This window comes from Vanacampus margaritifer, chromosome 1 (assembly GCF_051991255.1).
Source record: "Vanacampus margaritifer isolate UIUO_Vmar chromosome 1, RoL_Vmar_1.0, whole genome shotgun sequence".
NCBI lineage: Eukaryota > Metazoa > Chordata > Actinopteri > Syngnathiformes > Syngnathidae > Vanacampus > Vanacampus margaritifer.
The window spans coordinates 61,443,775-61,467,120 of record NC_135432.1 but is presented as its reverse complement, the minus strand read 5'-3'; the positions used below and the strand labels follow the sequence as shown (position 1 = coordinate 61,467,120).

Here is a 23,346-nt window from a genome sequence, read left to right as displayed (position 1 = left end):
GGAAAAATGTACCTTGATTTTTATCTTTTGATAAATGTCTCCAGCAGCACAGTTAGTTAACACATCTGATGGTTTGAATCTCAGCTTCGGCCTTCCCGTGTGAAGTTAGCATGTCAACATTCGGCTCACTTCGAGTCTCTAAATTGCCTGTAGGTGTGAATGTGAGCCGGAATGACCGTTTGTCTATATTTGCCCGGCGATTGGTTGGCACACAAGATAAGACATTTTATGTGAAGACATAAAATGAAAACAGCAGAGGCCCCAGAATTGAACCCTGTGGAATACCATACGTTCCGTTTTGCATGTGAATTCAAATTGCACATATTTGTCCGACCACTTTCGTTTTTGCTTATCATAGTTAGTGAGAAGGGATTACAATTAGGGATGGGTGATAAGGCCCAAAAATAAAATCCCAATTTTTTTCTGCTATTCAGGACGATTACGATTTCAACCGATTTAAACCGAATAAATCCAACAAACATTATTATTATTATTTTATTATTATTTTTTTTATTATTAATTATTTAAATTAAATTAATACAAAAAATAATTTAAAATTAAATTATTATTATTTAAAGGTTTCATTTATTCAAAAATAATTCCTGTGCAAAAATGTTCAGACAACAACAATGTATCCTGATTCTAAATCAGTTTTAACATAAACCTAACATTCATAGTTTGCACTTAAATGCCACAATTAAGTAGTTGGTAGTTATTGTAAACATGACTTGCAAACTACCCATACAGCTTCCTGCCACTTGTGCAAAATTACAACTTGCAATAACATTTGGGTGTAACAGAACAAAAAAAACAACAGCTTTTAATAATCCACGAGACAACACTTGATTTAGCAAATTTTCAACGGTTCGATTTTTGAAATGACAGTTAATCGAATTTATTATCATTATTATAACTATTATTATTTATTTATTATTATTATTAATATTATTATTTCTATCCATTATTATTCATTATTATTATTATTATTATTTTTATTTTATTGTTATTATTATTAATCATTATTGCCCAGCCCTAATTACAATTATAAAAGAAATTCCACGATGTACCATCACAACAGTGATAAGTCGACTACCGAGTGTTCCAAATTCCCCGCCATATCATTTGAGTCTTGTGTGCGACTTGACCTCCGCTGAACCGCTGAGACGAACTCACATCAATTTGAGGTAAAACAATGACAACAAGAATGGCTGAATGAATGCAATAAATATTACAAAACTTTTGACTGTAAGTGCTTTGAAGGCCAAACAACTTGAACACGACTGATCAGATTCAAAAAAATAAAATAAAGTGAGTCAAACGGCTGAGAAATCACGTTGTTTTACTAAAACACAAGATCATGTTACAATGCTTCACCGTTCCGTGCCTCATCCGTCTCCAGAAAAAAAAAAAAAAAAAAAGATTACAGACTTGGTGGGGTGCACAAGTATAGGAGTTCCAAACAACCCGTGTTAAAATGGCCGCCGTCAACGCTTCACCGCGGCTCTTCTCAAAAATCACATATCGATTATATGGCATACCGTAGCTTTGTGTCGGCAGAGAAAAAACAGTAAACTGCGTTGATTCTAAAAGCGTACGTCTTTACAAAAGTTCCGTGTCTGTGGTTTACAACACAGTCTAAATACATCAACCAGTTGTTAAAAAGCAGGCCTGAAAAGTCCCCTAGGAGCATTTAGCGAGTATGTACACTCGTGTGGAGGATGCCGATACGTTGTAAGTTGCTACAAAACATTACAGCAGTGTCCGCTATTGTATATTCATCATAACACCGTCACATGTGCTGAAGAAAACCAAATCGGCTACGGAAGTCAAACGACTTCAAGTTCACGTCGGAGAAATGACAAACTGGAAAAGCACAAACATCAATAAAGTGGATTCCAACAAAGGCAACAAGCTCGTAGTATATTTGTGTGAATGGCGCCTACGTAAGAGTAAACGGCATCTTTGGCTGTAAGATGAATACTTGATTACTTTCCACTGCAACAGTGGAAAGCATTTTCACGCAGAGTCACGAAAGAACAACAAAATTGCTGCCGTTTGTTTTGATTTTCGATGGCGACGCAGCGTACCACAAAAAAAACAAAAAAAAAACAATGATATCATAACTTCAGCAAGGGCATCATGTTATGACAATTGCTTTCAATACAACTGTGAAGTCCCCTTTCACACAGTCGTCATCATGACTAGAAAATAACTGGATCGACGCCTCCCTGCTTTAAATTATTATTATTTTTTTTATTAGCGTCCTTTACCCAGACGGCGCAAAAGTGCAGACTCGGAACATTTATGCGCCTTTGTCTTTTACTCAGAACACAATAAAAGATGGCTACTGCCTCTGCAACCAGATGATCAGAAAACAACATTGCACAATAGCCTTCATTTTCAAATGACTTTTTTTAAATTGACAAAATGTAATTTATGTGATCAAATTCTCAAACGGATTTGTGCATCTGTTTAAATCCACAGATTTTTTTTTTTACTCCATTCCATCAAAGGATGTTGTCAATTACCTGGGATTGTCAATTCATCAGGTCTAGAAACAATTCTTAATTCTGTCTGTTAGCGAGAGCCACTACATCGTGATAACTTACATTGATGTTTCTGCATTTGGCAATTTATTATTATATTATATTATTAGTATGGGATTTTTTTTAATTGGCTTTAGGTGAACTGATGAATACACACACGCTCGCACGCACATTCACATACTCACCCACATACAAAAAAAAATGTATATATATATATATATATGTGTGTATATGTATATATATATGTATATATATTTAAAAAAACAAACAAAACATTTATTAAATTTTTTTTAATTGATTTGTTTGTTTGTTTTAAAAAAAAAAAAAGGAGAGCAATGATGATGTCAAATCGAATGAACAATACTGAGCTCTCCTGAAAAAAAGGAAAAAAAAAAAAAGTCCAGAAACAATTGAGTGCACTACTTGGCTTAACTAATTTAATTTCCCCAAATAAAAGCATTGTGATGTCCAATGTGTGTTTATAAATAAATAACAGTATTTATGAAATCCACAATTAAAAAAAAAAAAAACCTGTTAATTGATGGTTCCTTTTCCCCATTGTGGATTCATGATGTATTTCACTGACGACTGTACAAAATGACTAGAAAAGCTGTATTCCACACAGGGCTGGACTAGCCATTTGGCATTCTGGGCAGATGCCCGGTGGGCTAAAGTCATTTGGGACCAATGCAGTGATTTTTAATTATTATTTTTCTGCATTTTACCCCAAGAGACTGGCCTACAATTTAGAGGGACGGGTCCATGAATCCAATTGGAATATAGACAGCAAACTGAACTAACATCGGCGGGCCGGTGGGTTTAAGTCAAAATGCCAGGGCTGATTTATTTATTTTTTGCCAGTCCAGCTCTGATTCGTTTTTGATTTGGGCCACATTGAATTGTTGTTTACCGTAAAAACCATAATCCACAAAGCAGCCTCAGATGAAGCGAGGCTTAACAAAAAAAAAAAAAAATTACAACTTGCCCTAAACCTGAAGAAACAACACCTCAAGGTCACAGCCAGCAGATTTGTCCGCCCGCTGCCAAAGCGGGAGAAGGTTCAGTACCGTGCACCGACACCCCAGCGACCCTGTCAAAGATAAGGAATGGCTACGATCAGTGGCGGCGATTAGATCAAGCCTAAAAGTTCTGGGTTTGAATTGAATTATTGCCTTGTTTAGTTTAGGCCTTCACGATTTGATATCGGTGTGATTTTCCGTGTGCAATAATGATCAAGTCATGAGTGTGTCCATGCCACGTGCGCTCCACAGTCTCCTTCTCCTTACATGTGCCCTAATGGCAAAAGGGCCTCGGGGCTGCTCGGGATGAAAACAATCCCAGCGCCTTCTAAATGTTTTAACATTCGCCATCCGTGTTGGACGGCATAATTAAACAGCGCTGCCCTAAATTGCTTTGTGGCAACGGAGGCTGGCGACGTCCCCGCATCAACCCAAATCTCAAGCCCCATTTCACCTCCATTCGCATCCCCCCGCATGGCAAGTGAAGTTTGTGTTCTTCAGGGGGGAGACATGGAAAGAAACTTAGGCGGGAGGAACATTCCTCGGATTCGTAAACAGACAGAACAGCTTTCCTCTTGTTATCCTCAAATGGTAGAATCCAACAAAAGCGGGAGTATTTGGCGCGATTCCATGGCGGTGGCGGCGGCGGCATACCCACTCTCCAAAGACCAGCAACAAATGTGAGGATTTTTGTCCGGGGGGGGGGGGGGGGTGTACGTTTCCTCAGAAGGTGCAAGCGTAAACCACGCCCACCACCACGATGTTTCCGATGGTGGCCACGATGGCGATCCAAAGCCAGATGGCGTCGCTGGACATGGACTGCGACTCGTCCGGCTGGCCGTGCACGGAGGCGGCCGAGGCGGCGGCGTGGACGCTGGCGGATGAGTTGAAGAGCGAATGTTCGCCGCTGTAGTCATCGTTTGGCGACGAGTCCATGAAGGCTCCCGTCATGACTGGGATCTGAAAGAACGGCACCGTCAAAAAATGGTTCCGCCGCCATGTTTTGTAATTCATGTTTGCACACGTCAATACATGTTTTCAATTGTTGACATATGTTCATATGTACAATATATATATCTATATATATATATTAGGGGTGTGAATTGCCTAGTAGCTTGCAATTCGATCTGTATCACGATTCATAGGTCACGATTCGATTTGAAACTGATTAATCCCGATACGAATCTATAAGTCAATTATTGCGATTTTTTTTTTTTTTTTTACTCAAATTTAGAAAATATAATCAGTAAACTTGTACACTGTAAGATTTGAATGAAAATCGACTTCAGGCTTATATAACTGTGGTGCACCGTTTTTAACAAACAGGTTGCAATCTGTTTTATGTTTAAACAGCATTGAAATCTAATTTGAAGGCTTAATGTTCCATTAATAGAACATTCTTCTATGCTTAAAATGTGAACCCTAATTCTAATTAAGACATTTTGTTGAATATTTCCATCAAAAATTGAGCTTTAAAAATCGATGTAATATCGAGATATATTGCAGAATATTTTTTTTAACACCCCTAATATATATATATATATATTATGCGGTTTATGTAACAAGGGGTGAAATTTTATCTTTTGCTTTTTTAAGGTTTTTCATCGGCATATATATGTGGGTTTACAGTTCCCTTTTTTTTTATTTATTTTTTTTAAATCTTCTATATAATTATAATATAAAAAATTTACCCAAAGTTATTTCAAGTGCGTTATTTTGCTACGGAAGAGGATTAGGGCCAGTGAAGAAGTGAAGAAGAAGAAGAAAAAAAAAAGCTAGTATTCTCAAATTTATGTCAGAATCCTTACTTTCAAGTCAGTTTTCTGAGCTGAGATTAACTCTTTGACTGCCAAAAACGTTAAATAACGTTTAGTAAAATCCTATGGAGGAGTGCCAAAGACGTTAAAAAACGTTTGTTTCAAAACAGAGGTGAAACTAACCATTTTCTATTGCTGATTACTGAAAAACAGAAAAAAGTAGAAACAAACTTTTTTTTCTGATGGAAGATGAGAGTCCAATCTTTCATTTGGTAGTATGTGTGTTTCCATAGTCCAAACACATAATTTTCTGTGGACCTTGAAAGATCAGTCAAAAATGCTTAAATCGGCTGGCACCCACGGCATCCCTTTTCTGAAAACGTCTGGCAGTCAAAGAGTTAAAATCAGAATTCTCACTTTAAAGTCAGAATCCTGCCCCCCCCTCTCTCTGTCCCTTATACTTTTCCGTACTTTTCAATACAACTCAAGGCTTCCACCTGCGCATTATTTATTAATTAATATTTCACACATGGCAAGCAGAAATGATATATCGCTTTGGACAATTGGAGCCTCAGTCATTAGAGCAGAAGGAACTTTCTATTGAGAGTGTCTGAGTGGGTGTATATCATTTGTGTGTGGTGTGTGTTTTCCATGTGTGTGTGCGTGTGATTGAGAAATTCGTGTAGCGGGCTTCAGCTGAAAAACAATGCTAAAAATACCTCGCAGGCATGTTGCACTCACAGAAATTCATGCTTCCTCATTTGCTCACCTTTTTCTTTCTCTCTCTCTCTCTCTCTCTCTCTCTCTCACACACACACACAGACACACACACACACACACACACACACACACACACACACACACACACACACACACACACACACGCATGCTTCAGGTCTTCCCCAGCACAGACTGTTTAGAAGTTCCCCCGCTCCCTTCATTGGCCCCTGGTGGTGAATAATGACATGACACATCCTGTGGAGCGCCTGCTGTTAACGTGAGCATGATGGAGGCAGACAGGCGTGCGCCACGTGGAGCAAACCTGACCCCCCCCAAAAAAAAATCTCACCCACAGACATGCACACACATGCACACGCGCGTACACACAGACAGTCCATGCAGTCTATAGTCTGTACTCTTTAATTGATCTTTTTTTCTTTTTTTTGGGGGGGGGGGGGGGGGCAATTATTCCACATAGGTGTTTCGATCCCACTTTTGTGTGCGTATGTGGGGAAATTAAACATCAGCAACACTAAAATGTGAGATTAATTAATTGTTTTGTTGTGTCCTTTGTCAGCTAAAAAAGTTTTGTTTTCCATGAAGTAGTTGATTGAAACGTAATATTATTAACAGAAATGCAGCGGCCCCTTGCCTCACAAGTGGTTTGATTGGATTTACAACATTTCTTTACCCGCTTCATAACAACACACTTCATTGAAAGTCCTAATTTCTGCTGCATTTAATCGTATGCGTCTTAGCGTTTAGGTTGTTACAGTGGTTAGAAGTTAGGTTGACATTTTTCTAGTTGTGTGAATGCAAATTGTATGTATTGTTTAACTGGATAAAACTTTATTGAAAGGCGACTGAATGGACAGTGACATTGTTGAATATGCTATAACCATGATTAGTTTTTTTTTCCACAAAAAAATAATTTATAGTATGACAAATAAAATATTTTAAGCCAATCAAAAAAAATAGATAACTGGGAAAAGAAAATGTTATTTAGAGTGAAAAAAAAAGGGTCATATAAAAAACATGCTGTTGATTTTAATTGTTTAAAATGAGTCTCTGCTCTGCCAGCTTTCTCCAGCGTTTGGTCTGATGCAAACGGAAGCTCTCAACGCTGTCTACATTCTTTATATCGATGTTTTATTCAGTAACTCATTGTCCACAGAAGCGAGCTGTTTGCATAAATTGGGAAGTGCGCTGAATAAAATGAAGTGCGCAAAGATATTCCAGTCGACATTGCGTGCTTCTAAATATTTCATTGTCGGGGTTTACATTTTTTTTTTCTTTTCTGTATGTGGTGCCTAAATATATACAGTACATCAAAAATGTCAATAGTGCTTGATCCTCTTTGGGGTTTCACCTTAGTGTGTTTTCTACAGTCGCAAATCCCATGAGCATGTCACGCTTGACATAAATGCAACAAGAGGTTGATCACTAATGGAACGCGGGGAACTACAGCAGAGAACTCCACATTCCGAAAGTGTCTTAGCCCTTAAGTGGCCCGAAGAAGGGCATCCCTTATGCATTACTGGCAGGGAATGGATGCTTATTGACATTTCATGGATGGGTGGCTCCAGTGACCCCCCCCCCCCCCCCCCGTACGATATGGCCCTCCAGATGGTAATGCTTAACCTGACGGAGAAGCACAGTGCAGAGTTGAAAGTTCAATTTCTACACAAACTACTTGGAAGTTCACGCATTTTTAAATAAAATGGTTAATTTGTAGTTTATTTATAATTTTTTGTTTACAGTTTCAAAAATAAACAATTTAAAAAAAACATTTTTTATTATTAATATATGTTGCTGTAAGTAATTACACTCCTGGAACCGAAACTCCAGGAATTTTTTTTTTTAAATTAAAAAGTAATTTCACTCACAATACTGTCATTTCTACATTGTTGCCACCCATTTAGTCATTCACTTATTTTTTATGACGCACGAGGCAGTGCGGCAGCGGTGGCTGGGGTTGCCAGATGTGAGGTTTGAGGTCATACACTGACACAGTAATTATGGTAATTAGAGGGTCAAAGAAATATTATGCCCGTGATGCACCAATTTGATGGAAACTGTATGAAAGGGGCGAGTGTCTCTTTTTTTTTTTTTTCTCAGGAGAGCTCAGTATTGTTCATTCGATTTGACATCATCATTGCTCTCCTTTTTTTTAAAAAAAAAAAAAAACAAATAAATTAAAAAATGTTTTTTTAACATTAACATTTTTTTAAGGGCGAGTGTCTCTTAATGAAGCCAATTAGGAGAACACTAAATACAGCATTTTGTGGCAGGGTTATTATAGTTTTGGAATTTTCCTTATAGTAAGTTAAAAAAAAAAAATAAATCAGTTAGTTTTAATAATTTTACTTATTTAAAAAAATGCTTAATTTTAGTATTAGTTTTCGTTTAAAAAAGTGTATTATTTGTGTGCAAGATTTAATAAACGCGCTTCTTACCTAGCGTTGCGTTTTCGACTGAGTTAAATGAAAAAAGCAGGCAAGGCGAGCCATTGGGGCCAAAAGTCAAACACGCAAAATTGTCAGCTACAAAAGTCATTTGAAGGTGCCATTCTATTGGCTGCTGCTCGATGATGTCACTGCTGTGCGACACACTTTCAGTATTAGAATTTTTATTTATTTATTTAAAACTACTTAAATGACATTTAAAATCAACCCCAAAGGCTCATGTATTAAATTAATTACCAAAGACGAAAACTAAGGACATTTTCACTATAATTATAGTTAGTTTTAGCTAGTTTTGTAAATGTAAAATGTAGTTTCAGTTAGTTTTATTTTTCTTTTACAGCGTTTTCGTTTTTATTTTATTTAGTTAACGAAAATATTTTTTCAAATTTTACTTTCAGTTATATCGTTAGTTTTAGTTTACTAAAATAACTTGGTTCGTTGTACCCCTCTTATTGGGCCTCAAACACAAATGAATTTCTTCTCCATATTTCCCTATAAAATAACATTCATCAGAAAGAGATCTCCGAGGTGATATGAAGTTGTGAAGTTATGAGTAATGGCCCCAAAATGTATTCTTAGAAATATGTAGCGGATACCTTTGGAGGTTAGTTTGTGGAATATGACATTTTCCAACTCTGATGAGGAACATTTTCCAAGTTCAGATTGATGGAGAGCTGCCCAATCGAAATAGCCGAACAGAGTAAATAAGATATTTCTGACTTCAGCGCATGTCCTGCCCCCTAGCTGTCTAGCCTTGAATTACATCTTTTGGGAGTATCCACAATGTATTTTCAAGGGATTTTCAAGATGTCATACTCGTATTCCATAAAACAAACGACCATCTCCCATCACCATAAATTTGCTCGTCGTCACAATGGCATTGCATTCTGGGAGTAACGCTGTCAGGTCGCGTTCAAGAAAAGAGGCTAAAAGCTCTGGCAAACACACTCTGCACTCTTGTTTCGCTTGAACTGAAACGTCCTGCGATCTCCAACCGGATATCCCCAAATTTGTCCGTGGAAGCGGAAGAAACTGGAGCTGACAGCGAGAAACTCTCCTGTCAGATCCTGTTACCCGCCGTGTCTGATATCCAAAAGGAGTGACACACCTTTTAAAATTCTTACCGACGGACACGGCTCACTAAAATATTGGAGCGCTGTTTTTTTTTTTTTTTTTTGCCCGATAGCTGCTGTGTTTCCCTTCGAAACACAAGTCCTTGTGATCTTCAGCCAGATGGTTTACTATTTGTGATCCGCAGCGAGGGGAATGCGTCCTGGCAGCTGCTACTGTCACATTATGTTCTCCCTATTTACAACATGAAACTAACCCATCTGTCAAATTCCCACAGAATGGACATGTCCCTATGAACATGGGTCCTTGTTTTTGTCAGCAAAAATATATTTAACATGAGCTCATCTATAGCAGTGATGCCTTCTGACAGTTGCTCTAAACGAGACATTTCAAACAGTTTCCGGCTGTCTGTGACATGCTTCTGTCCAAATATGCCAAGGATAATTATTATTTTTTTTTTTTTTACAGCATTTAGACTGCCTTGACTCTAAAGCCCAAATCCCCACTGAGCGGTGAACGTTTGCAAGTGTTTGCGAGGGTAGCGGATATTGATTTTTTTCGTCAGGGTTCGTTCAAGGTCGCAAAGACGTTCGCCCTATAGTTTTAATGGTCGCCGACAGTTTTTCTTGTCGCAAGGAAATTCTGAATGTTGTGACAAGTAAAACCATTAAAACTGTTGGCAAACATTTTGCAACTTTAAACATACCCTGACGTTCACCCTTAAATGGCTTTATGGGCTTTCGTTGAATTTGCGATTTGAGGGTGAAGTTTTTCAGTAGAGCTGTCACTATTGAATCTTTTTAAAATTGATTATCCTATTGTTTATTCCATTGAATAATTGTCTCCCCATAAATTTTTTATTTTTTTTATTTTTCTTTAATCCAGTAAGGTTGAACCTGAGTTTTATTGCGTGTATATACCTACTCATTATTTATGTTCGGTACATATACATCATTAAACACCAACAAAATTAGCCAATGCTAAACAGTTAGCAATCGCGATTAGCATTAGCGCGCTAGCGAGCACCATTTAAGGCAAACAAACAGTAACCACCATTTAGTTCACACATAAATCATTATATTTACACGTAATAGTGTCTTAAAAGTCCCTTTACAGATATTGCTTCAACAATCGTCTTAAACCTCTATGGGACAATAAGCTCAACAATGTCCTGTGCACTGCGTGCGTCTACAAAAAAGGTCCATGTAGAAACGTGGACCGGCGCAAACATGGTTCCATTTTCAGTCAACCTACTTTTACGATTTTAAATTTTAACCGCCATGCCTGCTGTCTATTACGACTCTGATACTATCTGTGATGTTGCTCCCCACCCCCCCCCCCCCCCAATTCCAGATAGCTGGAAAAATTCCAACTTTTACAGGCAGTTTAGGACGGACTATGATTCCACCTCTCATGGCGTGACACGGATGATCGCGATAAATGTGTAATAGAATGAGCTGTAATTGCTTCCACCACCAGTTGACTTCTTGCTCAACTGACTTCGCAACATGGCCGTAAACAATGTATGTAAATGTTATGCAATGGAGGGAATCCAAAAATCCACGAGACTCTTTCTCTCATGTGGCTGCGTTTCTGCCTGCGGCGATGATTTTATGAAACGACTCTCAAAGGGGATAGGCTCGTGTTGTCGTCGTCAGGAAACAAGCTGTTCAGAGGACGGGGGTGGGGGAGCAACACAGCCACTGGGGCGGACCCCTGGAGTATGAAAGAATAGACTCTTGTTTATGATGACAGCACGCTGTAGGACAAAACAGCACCTTTTCTTTTTACCTGCAAGACAAGTTTTGTTCAAGTATTGTTTTGACATTATTTGTCCCTGCAAAAAAACGCAAGTAATTGATAACACCCCTAAAAAGAATTAGAATTTCTTTCGGTTTATTAAGAGTTGAAATCATTAACATATGAAAAACTATCATCCCAAAACAGTCATCAATTGGAGCTACTACATTACCCTAAAAAATGGTTGATGGAAGCTGTGCGCTGAAAACACGTACCGCACGTCTTTGAACCGTCAATCATATACGTTTGTACATCTAACATATGCATACATGTTTGAGCCACAAAAAATATATCCGCTTAAAGCCTCCGGTGTGTGGAATACTGAATATATCTGTGTCGTCACAGGGCTTTACCCCGCAACGAGAGGCTAGCTACCAGCTAGCTTGCGCGCTAAGAGGCTTTTGGATGCCGCGGATGGGCGGCAGGGTTATCCAATACGATGGTAACACTTGGGAATTTTAATAATGGCGCTGAGCTGTTCTGTAAACTGTGGCTATGAGGGATATGGTGCATTTCTGGACTGTAGGCATATACAGTAGCTAGCTAGCTAACCAGCATGCCGTTGCTGTGATGATAAATGATAACAAAGCAACTCGCAATTGTGCCACTAATGGAACAAAGGCCCTCAGTTCTTGTACAGTGTAAGAGGGATGACTCATCCTGGACGCACAAGTGTGTCATGTCCCACCAAAAATCAGGGAAACTGAAATGGTCAAAAACAGTAAACGCTATACCTGATACTACGCAAATGAACAAATTAATCTTTACACATGACCATAACTCTCTGACGAGGTAAGCTACAAAGAATAGCAGCTCCTTTTGTTCAAGCCTATCAACGCTTCGTGAAAACAAAAGAACACGAACAATGCGTGCACGGTTACTGTAGCATATCGCCTGTACGTCTGACTGTAAATCTGCCGGGAGATTTGTGAGGCGGTTTTAAGGAAGCTTGTTCACCCTCTCAGCTGCGTTAAGACCTCCACTTTCAAGCCTGGTTCCTGCTACGCAGATTTACAGCATCGCTTCTCATTGATTTTTCTCTCCCCCACTTCTGGTCTTGTGCTGGTTCGTCTCTCCCCTTTTTTCATAAATCTTTTAACTCAGTGTGACGTGATCTGTGCTTGACACCCGGGCCTATTTGTCAACACTATCTATCTAGATGATAGCTAGCTAGCTTTCTATCTATGTAGTTGATAGCTAGCTAGCAAACTAGCTATTATCTATCCATCCATCCATCTATCTATTGAAAGATATTATAACATTTTTAATACCTAATTTCATATATCAACTATTGTTACACATTATGAACCTTTTAATTCTTCATATTAACCTATAAGAAATATTTTGTGTCCTGTGCAGAGCAGATGGTGTTGATTTCGGTATAATATGACCTTAAACTGGGTCATATTATTTAGTCTAAAAAAGTTCCTTCTCAGCACTTTGTGCGAAAACACATTTATCCCTTGAACCAGAATTTGTCTCAAAAACACACACACACTCCTTTGGCTGGTATACACTGATTGGTCCAAAATTCCTTGTTTTATTTGTACACGCACATCTCGGTCATGAAAACAAAATTTGCTTTGAAATAACACACACACACACACTCTTTACTTTCTTCATCAGTCACGGCCACGGTAAATTTGATTCAACTTGTTTGTGAGATTTTGCTATGGGAAAATCCTTCAACTATATAACACATTCTGTCTCAAAAACATCCACCTGACCTTGTTTACGCCATCTGCTCACGGAAAAGTACCAGAGAGTATGTTTAGTCTATAAATGAAAAGGAGGAGGTCTTTTTAACTATAAGAAGCTATTTTACACGTAGAAGAGCACATTTGACGCTCTGAAATCCCACGTTCTTTAAGTGATGAAATCAGAAGCTGTTGTATGTCCAGAGACTCTCTGTTTTTTATTAAATCATTTTTGCAAAAGGTGTATTTTTCTTACATTAAACCTATCTTCATTTTTGGAACACGCAAAGAGGACAAAATTCCTTAAATTCCTTCACTATCTATCTATGTAGTTGATAGCTAGCTAGCTTTCTATCTAGGTAGTTGATAGCTAGCTAGCAAACTAGCTATTATCTATCCATCTATCTATCTATGTAATTGATAGCTAGCTAGCAAACTATCTATCTATCTATCTATCTGCTTGTCTCCTGATATCTCTATCTCTATTTCTAAACGTTGAAAACTAGTTGTGCGGAAGGAATGACGCTAAATGAATCTCTTGAATCAGCAGGCATGGTGGAGGCACGGTACCAGCAAAACAAAGGTGGTGTGCGAGGAGGAAGTGCTTTGCCAAACGTGAGAAAGGAGCCAGTGCATGTTTGCATCTGGGTCCGTCGCTCGCTAATATACGCCGCTAATTTGCAGTCGCACGACAAACGCAAGTATGAGATGTGACTGAATGCATCAATTATGAAACTGGAGAATTCCCCCTCACGCCCCGCAAACAATTTTTTTTTTTATTGTCCTCGCCAGATGGGAATTACAGCGCAGTGTGTGAAAGCATGTATATTGTATAACTTTGGGGAAGCCCAGGGGGATACATTGGATTCCGAGTCATACTGTGGGCCAGTCTGTTGTGTGGGCACAATTTTATTTGGATCAAGGTAAACATTTTGTTGATTGTGTCAATAGCAGCACAGTGAACTAGTGGCGAGCATCTCTGCCTCACAATTCGGAGGTTCTGAGTTTGAATCTCGGTTTCAGCCTTCCTGTTTACACATCCTCAAAACAAGCATGTTAAGGGCATCATAGCCAAAATGACTGAACTGTTCTTTGTGCCGTTCAGAGCCCTCACACTAGCCAATCGTACGGGACGATAGCCGTCAAGCACAGTTGGAATGTCTACGTCAGAATGTCATTTAGTTTCCTCCTTCAGATCTTGTACTTGGCCCAAAGAAGAATAAAGTGGATTTTCTTTAACCTAATTACAACAGTGTCCTGTCGGAAAAAAAATTGTGATACAGAAGCTCTTTTATGTTCTGGTGTGAAGAGCGCTTATTGAGTAAGATTTTATTACATTCACCTTCATGGAGGTTGTGTGACTACGAAAACACATTATCACCTATTAGATTTATTGCGGTTTTATTGCTCCAAAGCCACAAAAGCCCAAATATTACAAAGGACTTGTCACTTTTTTTTCCTTCAAAGTCATGCGATAAATGCCTTTGAGATTTTATTTTTCTTAATAAGATACAACTTTGTAAAAGAAAACTTAGATATAATGAAAGCTAGCTTCTATGAAATGTACAGATTTTATTTTATTCATTTATTTTAGGTAGCTAGTATAAAGCTAAAGCTAAATTGTACCTAACATCTTCAATTTTTTTTAAGACTGCACACAACTTTGTTAAAACTAGGCTACATTAAATGATGCTAACATAACATGTGACAAAAGCACTTTTTAAAATTATATAAATACTTCAGTGTATTAATGTTAAAAGCCTTTTTTGCTCCAGGACTCTTACAGTTGGATCTATGTTTTGTTATAACGGTGTCTGACAAGTTTTGTCACTCTGAACAGTGATGTTAGCGCTAATGCTAGTACTAGCATAAAATGGGGGCGTCCAGCCTTGTCACCAATATGATCGACCGCTAATCTAAGTAATCACGGACACCACCGGCAACAATAAAGAATACGACGTTGTCTTTATAACTAATCAGTGTAGCTGATTTTCTTGGGTTTAAATGTTAAGAGAAGCAAATATACTTTTTGTATCTTTGTCAGCCATATCCATCATCGTATCCCCCCCTAAAAATGGACATAATATGCCTCTTTTTCACCCAAAGCCAAAGGCCATGAATCATTCATCAAAGCACATATTTTAAATATGCATCAAGCCGGCTATGCGCAGCATGTGTTTTATGTTATTACACTTTACACCATAGAACCATATCATGGCGCAAGAACACATTTCTAGCAGTGCAATATCGCACGGCGCTTCAAAATCTATACGCACAACCCGCTCATGCATCTTGCATTGTGATGCCTTTTCAACAGCAAAGTCACATGCCACCTCTCTCTGGCTGGCTGCATATAGATGGAGGACGGTGCCCGGGGCACGACTTGGTGCATTATACATTACAAACTCTGTTTCTTTTTTTTTCTTTTTTTCAGTTCCATGAAGGTACTACATAAACTAAAACAGCCATTAATGGATACGTCATTGATTTTACTCATTTAATCATTTATAAAGATTTAAATGTTACTGATGCTTAATTTGAGTTAAAAAAAATTTTTTTTAAATAAACATCATAAAATCAATGCCACAACAGTGCAGCAAAAAATTGTGTATATATATATATATATATATATATATATATATATATATAATATTTTAATAGTCAGTTTTAAAAACTTTTATTTTTATTATTTTATTATATCTATTTTTTTTAAAATGACTAATTTATTCCCTATTTAAAATAAAACGACATACTTCAAACAAAATGGACAACAAAAGAATTGTTAATCATTTTTTTCTTATACATCATTTATTTTTTTTAAATAAAAATGGTATTTTTTGGATGAAAAAAAATTAAGACAATAGACAATAGAAATGATTTCCCCCCAGATAAGTACTTAAAAAAAAACAAATATTAGTAAAAAAAATAAAATCACTTTTACTGAAGTAATGAGACAAAATAATGAAAAAAACTTTTTTTTTAAATTATTGTTATCATTGATTTATTTTTGTTATGTACTAAGTAATAAGTTAATAGTTATACTAAAATGTAAAATAAATGGAACTAAGTATAATACTGACATTGTTAATGAGAAAATGTGGCTTTGTTGGCTTTTTATTGTAAACAAATACAAGGCGACAGTCACGATCAGACAACAAAAAATGATGATAAAGCACTGCATCCTGACCCCGTGGCATTTTGTCCAGAACTGTCCTTCTCTAGTTTGCTTTTTTGCTTTCCTTTTGCAAGTATACAAGCACAGCAGTAATTACCGTCGCTTTCGCATTATTCTGCAGAACAACAGGCTCCGTTTATTGCATGCGGTTGCACAAAAACAAAGGCAGGAAAGATGACTGACCGCATGCAAACGCGGAGATTAACAATGCTCATTAAGGATTACATGACTCGTACGGTGGGTGTTACGGTTCTGTAAACCTTAGATTACTTCATCATCAGTCGGAGCCAGGCGCGCTGACAATTAACAACAATGCAGGAGAACGAGGGTCTCCTTTATTTACTTCTCTTCACAAGGAGACTTGAGGTAGAGAAAAAAAACAAGTGCTGCAGCAAAGTGGGGACTGATGAGTACAGCGAACTGCCATATATTCGCAGTTTGGCATTCACGAATTGGCAGATATTATTTTGGAGGCTCCATCTGCTGGCATTTTGGTGCCAAGGAAACAATTTGAAGTGAGTTGAGGAGCTTCGTTTGGATAAATTATTTTCCACCATTTTGGGATGATTGTATACAATAGTACTTTAGGATCTAGAGCTGAGGCCCCGCCAGTTTGTTGTCATTTAGATGAATGTGACGACATTATGGGATGCACACGAACTCGCAAGGTCATCAAGTTGCTTTCCCTTCCATGCGTTCTACCCAGCTGTGTTACGTCTGACTATTTTTTTTGTGTTCAGTCCTTTCAAATCCTCGTCACTTTGATTGTGTTGTTCATCCCCGCTGCGTCACACCTTCCCGCTGAGCACTTTTGTTCATTTTTTTTCAGGATCCAGCTGCTTTCACGCTATCACTTGTTAGCATCTAGCGCACGTCCTAGCATTCCGCTAGAGGCATTGATGTTTGTTTGTTTTTTTGCGGCAATGAATAGCAGTTAACAAATGAAGTTACGAGCGACAAAGACACCTACAGACAGGACGAAATGTCTGAAGTGTAAAAATCAGGGTCCTTACAATATCACGTTAATGCAAAAACATGGAGCTAGCATTAGCGCCGCTCCAGTACGAGCATGGCTAGTTTGTCTTGGATAGAGGTGAAGAAATTTGGTGGGTTCTGATCGTGATCTTCTGGATTTTCCCAATGAAGAAAATCCTGTGTCTACTGTATTTAACGCTCATGTTAGCATTATTTTTTAGCATTAGCATTCCTGGGTAAAAGGCAGGGAAAGCCAACTGTATTTATTTACGATGTCCATTCCAGTTGGGTTTGGCAAGCATGTACTGTAATGTACTTGACATTATTTATTGTGTCAAATATTTTTATGTGATGATTAAAACGTAATCAATTGATGAATAGGCCAATCACGAGTAAAAAAATAAAAATAAAAATAAAAAAAAGACTTCAACAAGCTCTTCGTCTCTGCAGTGCAGACACATTCCAGGCATTGAGATGGAGGCCCTTAATTGAATCTCCACTCATGTAAGACTTGGTTCAGAGTGAGTCGATGGTGGTGGGTGTTTTTTTTTCACCTCCCTACCACTAAAATAACATGGCACAGCGACTTTAATCCACCTTAAAGTGCAGAGTGCAGGGCGACGACAACATGCAGATTTTTTTTTTTTCATTTTTAACCCTGAGAACATCACCATTTATAAATGATGAAGGGTGGGTCACGATGGAAATGAAAATGTTGCGACACCAACTACAGCAGCTTTTTAACATTAAATAAGAAAATGTAAAAAAAATAAATAAAAAAATCCTTTAATTCATTCATTCAACTCTATGATGACCATCTCTTTTTTTTTTCTCACTAATGGATAAAGATAATGAAAAAGACAAAGATTTTAAAGGCTGCGTTGCCATCAGACACATTAACAGAATTTTAAGTAATGATGCAACCAACTTCAGGGGAAAAACACTGTTATGCTGAAAAGATCCAACAAAGTTACAAGGCTTCAAAATTTAATGGTCATCATGAAAATTATTTATTGTATTACCCTGGATCAAACATAAAAGTTTGGATCGAAACACTTTATAATTATTATTATTATTATCATCATTATTATTATTATTATTATAAACATTTTAGGCTTGAAATTTATTTATTTTCAAGTCTGTTTTAATAAAATTAAATGTGATAAGGCCTAAAAAAAAAAGTATGTTGCGGTGGGCCTGGATCAAGATTATTTTAGTTAACTAAAACTAACGAAATAAATTCCAAAAACATTTTTGTTAACAAAATAAAATAAAAACTAAAATTATCTAAAACTACATATTACATTTACAAAACTAACTAAAACTAACTATAATTATATTGAAAATGTCCTTAGTTTTTGTCTTTGGTAATTAATTTAACACATGAGCATGATTTTAAATGTGATTTTAAGTATATTTTTAAACTAATACTAAAACAAAATGAAAACTATAAGCATTTTTGACATAACAAAAACTAATGAAAACTAACAGAGCTGCCCAGAAAAATAATTAAAACTAACTAAATAAAACTAAATAAAATAAAATAAAAAACACAAAACAAAATAAAAACTAACTACAATGAAAATTCCAAAACCAAAATAGAAAGCGAAAGCACCAAAATAAAATGCCGTCCTGCCAGACGGTGCAACACAATGCCCAGGGAACATTATACTCTGTTTATCGAAATGACTTTGCAGGTTGCCTCCTCACGCTCACCGCACGTCAATTGTCTCTCGCAGGGTGCAGGACAACAACTTCCCAACAACGCGTCCGAGCACTCCGGGTTACGCTCGGCGACGGACGCCACTCGCAGCTCCAGCCGGCCGCTGCGACCTTGTCATTATTGCTCTGCGATCTTTTCCCCGCCCGGCGCCCGAAGGCTGCAAAAAACGCTCACTGCTCATCACACGCCATGCTAACACACCTCCTCAAGAACTATCGCACCTCCCCATCGTCTCTGCAAACCCAAATGTCGCCAAGCCTCGAGGTTATGTTTTTGCATGGCGAAAATAAATAAATAAAGGTCATGAAACTTGGAATCATTGCAAATAAATGTTAAAATTGGCCTGCCAGACATTTTACAAAGTGCCCCTCCACTTTCTGTCGACACTGTGAATTGTCAAATTGCGGCGGCCACATGAATTGTACTCAGCGGGAGAGCAAACGTGGCATGCGAAGCGTCATTAGGCCGCTCGGCTTCTTCTTTCTCATTTAACTCGGCTCTCAAGTCATTATTCATGTGGTGGCTAAGAGAGAGAGAGAGAGAGAAAAGTGAGTAACTGGCACCCCTCATAAAGGTTTCCATATGAAAGTTTAAAGGTGAACGTATAACTTATGTGTTTTGGTGCAGCTGTTTTGGTTAGCAACAGAATTTCTAGTTCCTATGGCCTCAACTCCAAACTGTAGCAGATTGTCCGAAAAACAACAACAAATCATTTATTTTCAGATTAAAAGATGAAATCAATCCAATTCGGCAAGATGATTGGTCATTAATTTTCACTTTTTTTTTTTTATTAAACAAAATTTCCATAGGAAATAATGGAAATCGAAATAGAAAAATTTGTCTAACTACTGCCATCTTTATTTTACTGCAAGCATATGTACATGAAAAAAGAAAAATATGATCTTGCTGACAGGGTGGACAGTTTTGACTAATGTTAGTAGTAAAGTTTAACAAATATATTTCAAATTTCTGAAAGGATTTTATATCTGTTAATATTTCACTTTTTTTTCCTCCAATTTTTAGGGGCACGAAAAATGTTCAGTAGGATTATGAAAATAGAATGTACATGATCAAAAACTTAAAAAACAACAACTTTGTAAACAAGTGAAAACAGGAAGTATTTCAAGTCCAGCGTCATTTTTGCTAAAGACAATCCGCTCTAATCCTGCTTTTTATGCCTACAGAAAGCAACGGTTGTTGTTTCATTTGATAATGTACGTCTTTGTGCATTATTATTGATCTATATTGTGAGATGATAAGTTAAATTTGTTCGTTTGGAAAAACCTTACCTAACCCTTTTACTTTTCATGATGACTGAATGATTGAGATGAGGACAACAAAGGCGATATTTACCCAAAGTCTTTATTTATATAACTATACGGGCAAAATCCTATGTATGATTTTAACATTCTTCACTATTAGAGTTATAAAAATAAATTCAGTAAGAACCAATAACATGTTCTCATCTATGTCTGATAATCTTAGAAGTCGATGCAAGTCTATGTAGACTCCAAGAAAATGCGCTCAGGTGAACACATATTGACTCTGTGAGTAAATATGCACACACGTTGCATATTTAACGTGCTTTGCAATTCTTCCTATTATTTGAGAAGGCCATTAAACACGAAGCTCTGGACACATTGACAAAAGACCCGACGCAAACAAGCGGCCTTCCGGTGGAATTCTATTTGAATACATTACACAGCATGGTCACCTTTTCTTCGCAGCAAAACTTCTTGAACAAACTTCTAACGCTTGTTAATCTTACACACATATGAGCCATACACTGCATTAGCTGACACTATAAATATTACAAATGTGTCGCTCTGTGATCGGTCTGCAGTTGGTCTCATTATGAAATGAAAAATGAGGTATTGCTCAACTTAATTGTCCTACTTGCACTAATGCGAATGTGTGCTTGCGGACGATGCCGCCAAGGTTCTGTTAACACTTTGATTCCATCAGACTTGAATAAGGTTGGAGAGTACGAGACTGCTGTCATCAGGCTGCACCGCCAAACTTGTTACATTAATACTGGTCACTAGCAGAATTGCATTTATGATTCATATACTGTATATATTATTTAATATGTTGATAAAGTTATATGTAAAAAAAAAAAAAAAAAAAACCTGAATATGGGAGGAGGCATTTTTGGAATAATAGTAGTAGCACGTCAAGTGAAGCTAGATTTTAAAATGGAAGTCAACCTTAAATATTTCTTGACAATAATATGTGACCTCTCTATTCTAAGTCTGCATGACATTCAGATTCATATTACATTTGTGGAATATGAGTTATGCAGAAAAATCCAGACGTTTTTATCCATCTTAGGCCATTTTGCCGCTTGCTGTCGACTTATGATGACATCACAGTTGCTCAACAGGCAAAACGACCAATCACAGCTCAGCTGTTTTCTGAAGCTGCGCTGTGATTGGTTGTTACCGGACAACTGAGCAACATTGCTGTCATCTTCAGTCGACAGCAAGTGGCAAAATGGCCGCCCCCCTGAGATGGAAAAAAACCCGGCTGCATTTTGCTGCTTAACTCATTCCACTAACGCAATATTAACCAGAATAACATATTTCGACTAGTGGGGCTGCATAGAACATATTATTGTCAAGAAATTTTTGGGGGGTTGACTTCCCCTTTCTATTTTAGACAAATGCAAGTGAACAGCTGTCACCAGAATGCTAATGCTATATTTACACAATCCCATTTCAAGCCAGCCTGGTTAAAGCAGGATGGAGGCAAAGGTGACAAGCTGTGATTGTCGTGGATACTGGGCCAGATATTGAAAACATTAAAATGGATGCCAGGGGCGTGCAAAGGGAAGGGCATCCACAGCCACTCCCGTCCCCCCCCCCCCCCTCCCCACCCGTCACCGAAAATATTTGAATGGGCATCAAAATGTCTTTGACCGTATTATATGACAGTTTATGCGTCCATAATAACAATTAGCCGACAGCCTGACAACACAACAGCTGTAAAATGAAATTGGCGCGTGGGCGTAGCTGCTACAGCGAGGTGTGTATTGCGGCAGGTGGTCTTCGGCGTTTGTGAATGATTGCCGCGCATATTTCCCTGCGGGAAGATGAGCCGCCAGAGTGGGGGCGGAGTTGTATGTGTTTGGAGTTTGTCACATGTGCAGCATGTTGGCCTAGATACAGCGTTTCACGTAGCGCAACACTTCAGAGGCATGCCCTCAATCTTGAGTGATTATGAATGTTGCAGTGAGTGAAGTGCAAGCATGAGGCATGAAGAATCCATTGCCTTGCGTGGATTGTCAATAAAGACAAAGCAAAAGCCTGCCACCATAATTTGGGTTTATCAGTAATCAGCCCCTATTGAATGTTTCTCTTTTTTTTCCTTCCTTTTTTTAGCTATAGTGGCCAAAGCGCTTTACAAAGCCTCACATTGTGGGCAGTCTAAGGCACACCTGTGCACTAATCATGGTGTCTAAATCAGCCAGTGAGGTGGGATGGATTACCTCGGCAAAGGAGAAGTGCTCACTATTGAAGGAATTATTAGATTACTATATTTAGTGTAATCTTTGCGTGTTCCAAATAATTGTATCCGAGATCTGATGGAGAAGGTTTCTTTGCAAAGAATTTATTTAGAAGCTTCTAAAGACACAGTTAGGACACCCACATGTGAATGCAAAGTGGAGCCCCCAAGTGTGTACCAGTCTACAGAACATCCACTCATTTATAACCAAAAGATAAAAGGTTCCTCTTCCCGCCTCTTGATTGAACAAAGGACAGACATGTCGACTCCTAGTTGAACAAATGTGTGATGTTGTTAGTAAGCAGACATTTACATACAGTTCCCCTTCTTGACTGGAAGAGAGTTTTAGATCTTTGAGTTCATCTCGTAAAAAATGGGAGCGAAAACACTGTTGCGTTTATATATTTCAAGCCAGAACCCAAGAATGCACAATTGAGACTTTTAGCTCAGCAAAACAGCCTTAGCCAGGAAAGCACTGGGGGGAGGAGGCGGCGATGTTGGGGGATCGCCGGCATGAATAATTTAACATTTTCAGGAAAATCAAAGTTAGTGTACTTCACCAGCACTCAAGCATGCCGGCGGTGTGCATCCGGAATCATGTCTGTATGTAATACAACTCACTGTACTGCAAGTGCCCGATTCATCACCTCGCCATTAAAGTTGCATGCATCCGAAATGAGACGGTCCCCCCGCCCCCCCGTCATGTGTGCTTTATATAAACCATTAGCCACGAGCCCGGCAACTTGATGAGCATGATGGAAAATAACTTCGATAAATCTCCCCATGCCAAAGCAACACATAGAATATAATAATTGATCTTTTCTGAGAAGGAGGGAAATCGAGACCATTTGTAACTGAAATGATTGCATGCGGTCCACACAAATGAGCTTGTCA

General features: G+C 38.0%; 1 protein-coding gene across 1 annotated transcript in view; it reads right to left on the bottom strand.

Annotated features, from left to right (window-relative positions):
- Window positions 1–1,320: 1,320 nt before the first annotated feature.
- Window positions 1,321–23,346, bottom strand: part of LOC144045041 (uncharacterized protein C14orf132-like) — a 32,727-nt gene continuing 10,701 nt past the window's right edge. Inside the window, 1 exon segment of the mRNA XM_077559839.1 lies at window positions 1,321–4,525. Within this exon segment, the coding sequence (XP_077415965.1) occupies window positions 4,289–4,525 (237 nt within the window). The 3' untranslated portion in view covers window positions 1,321–4,288.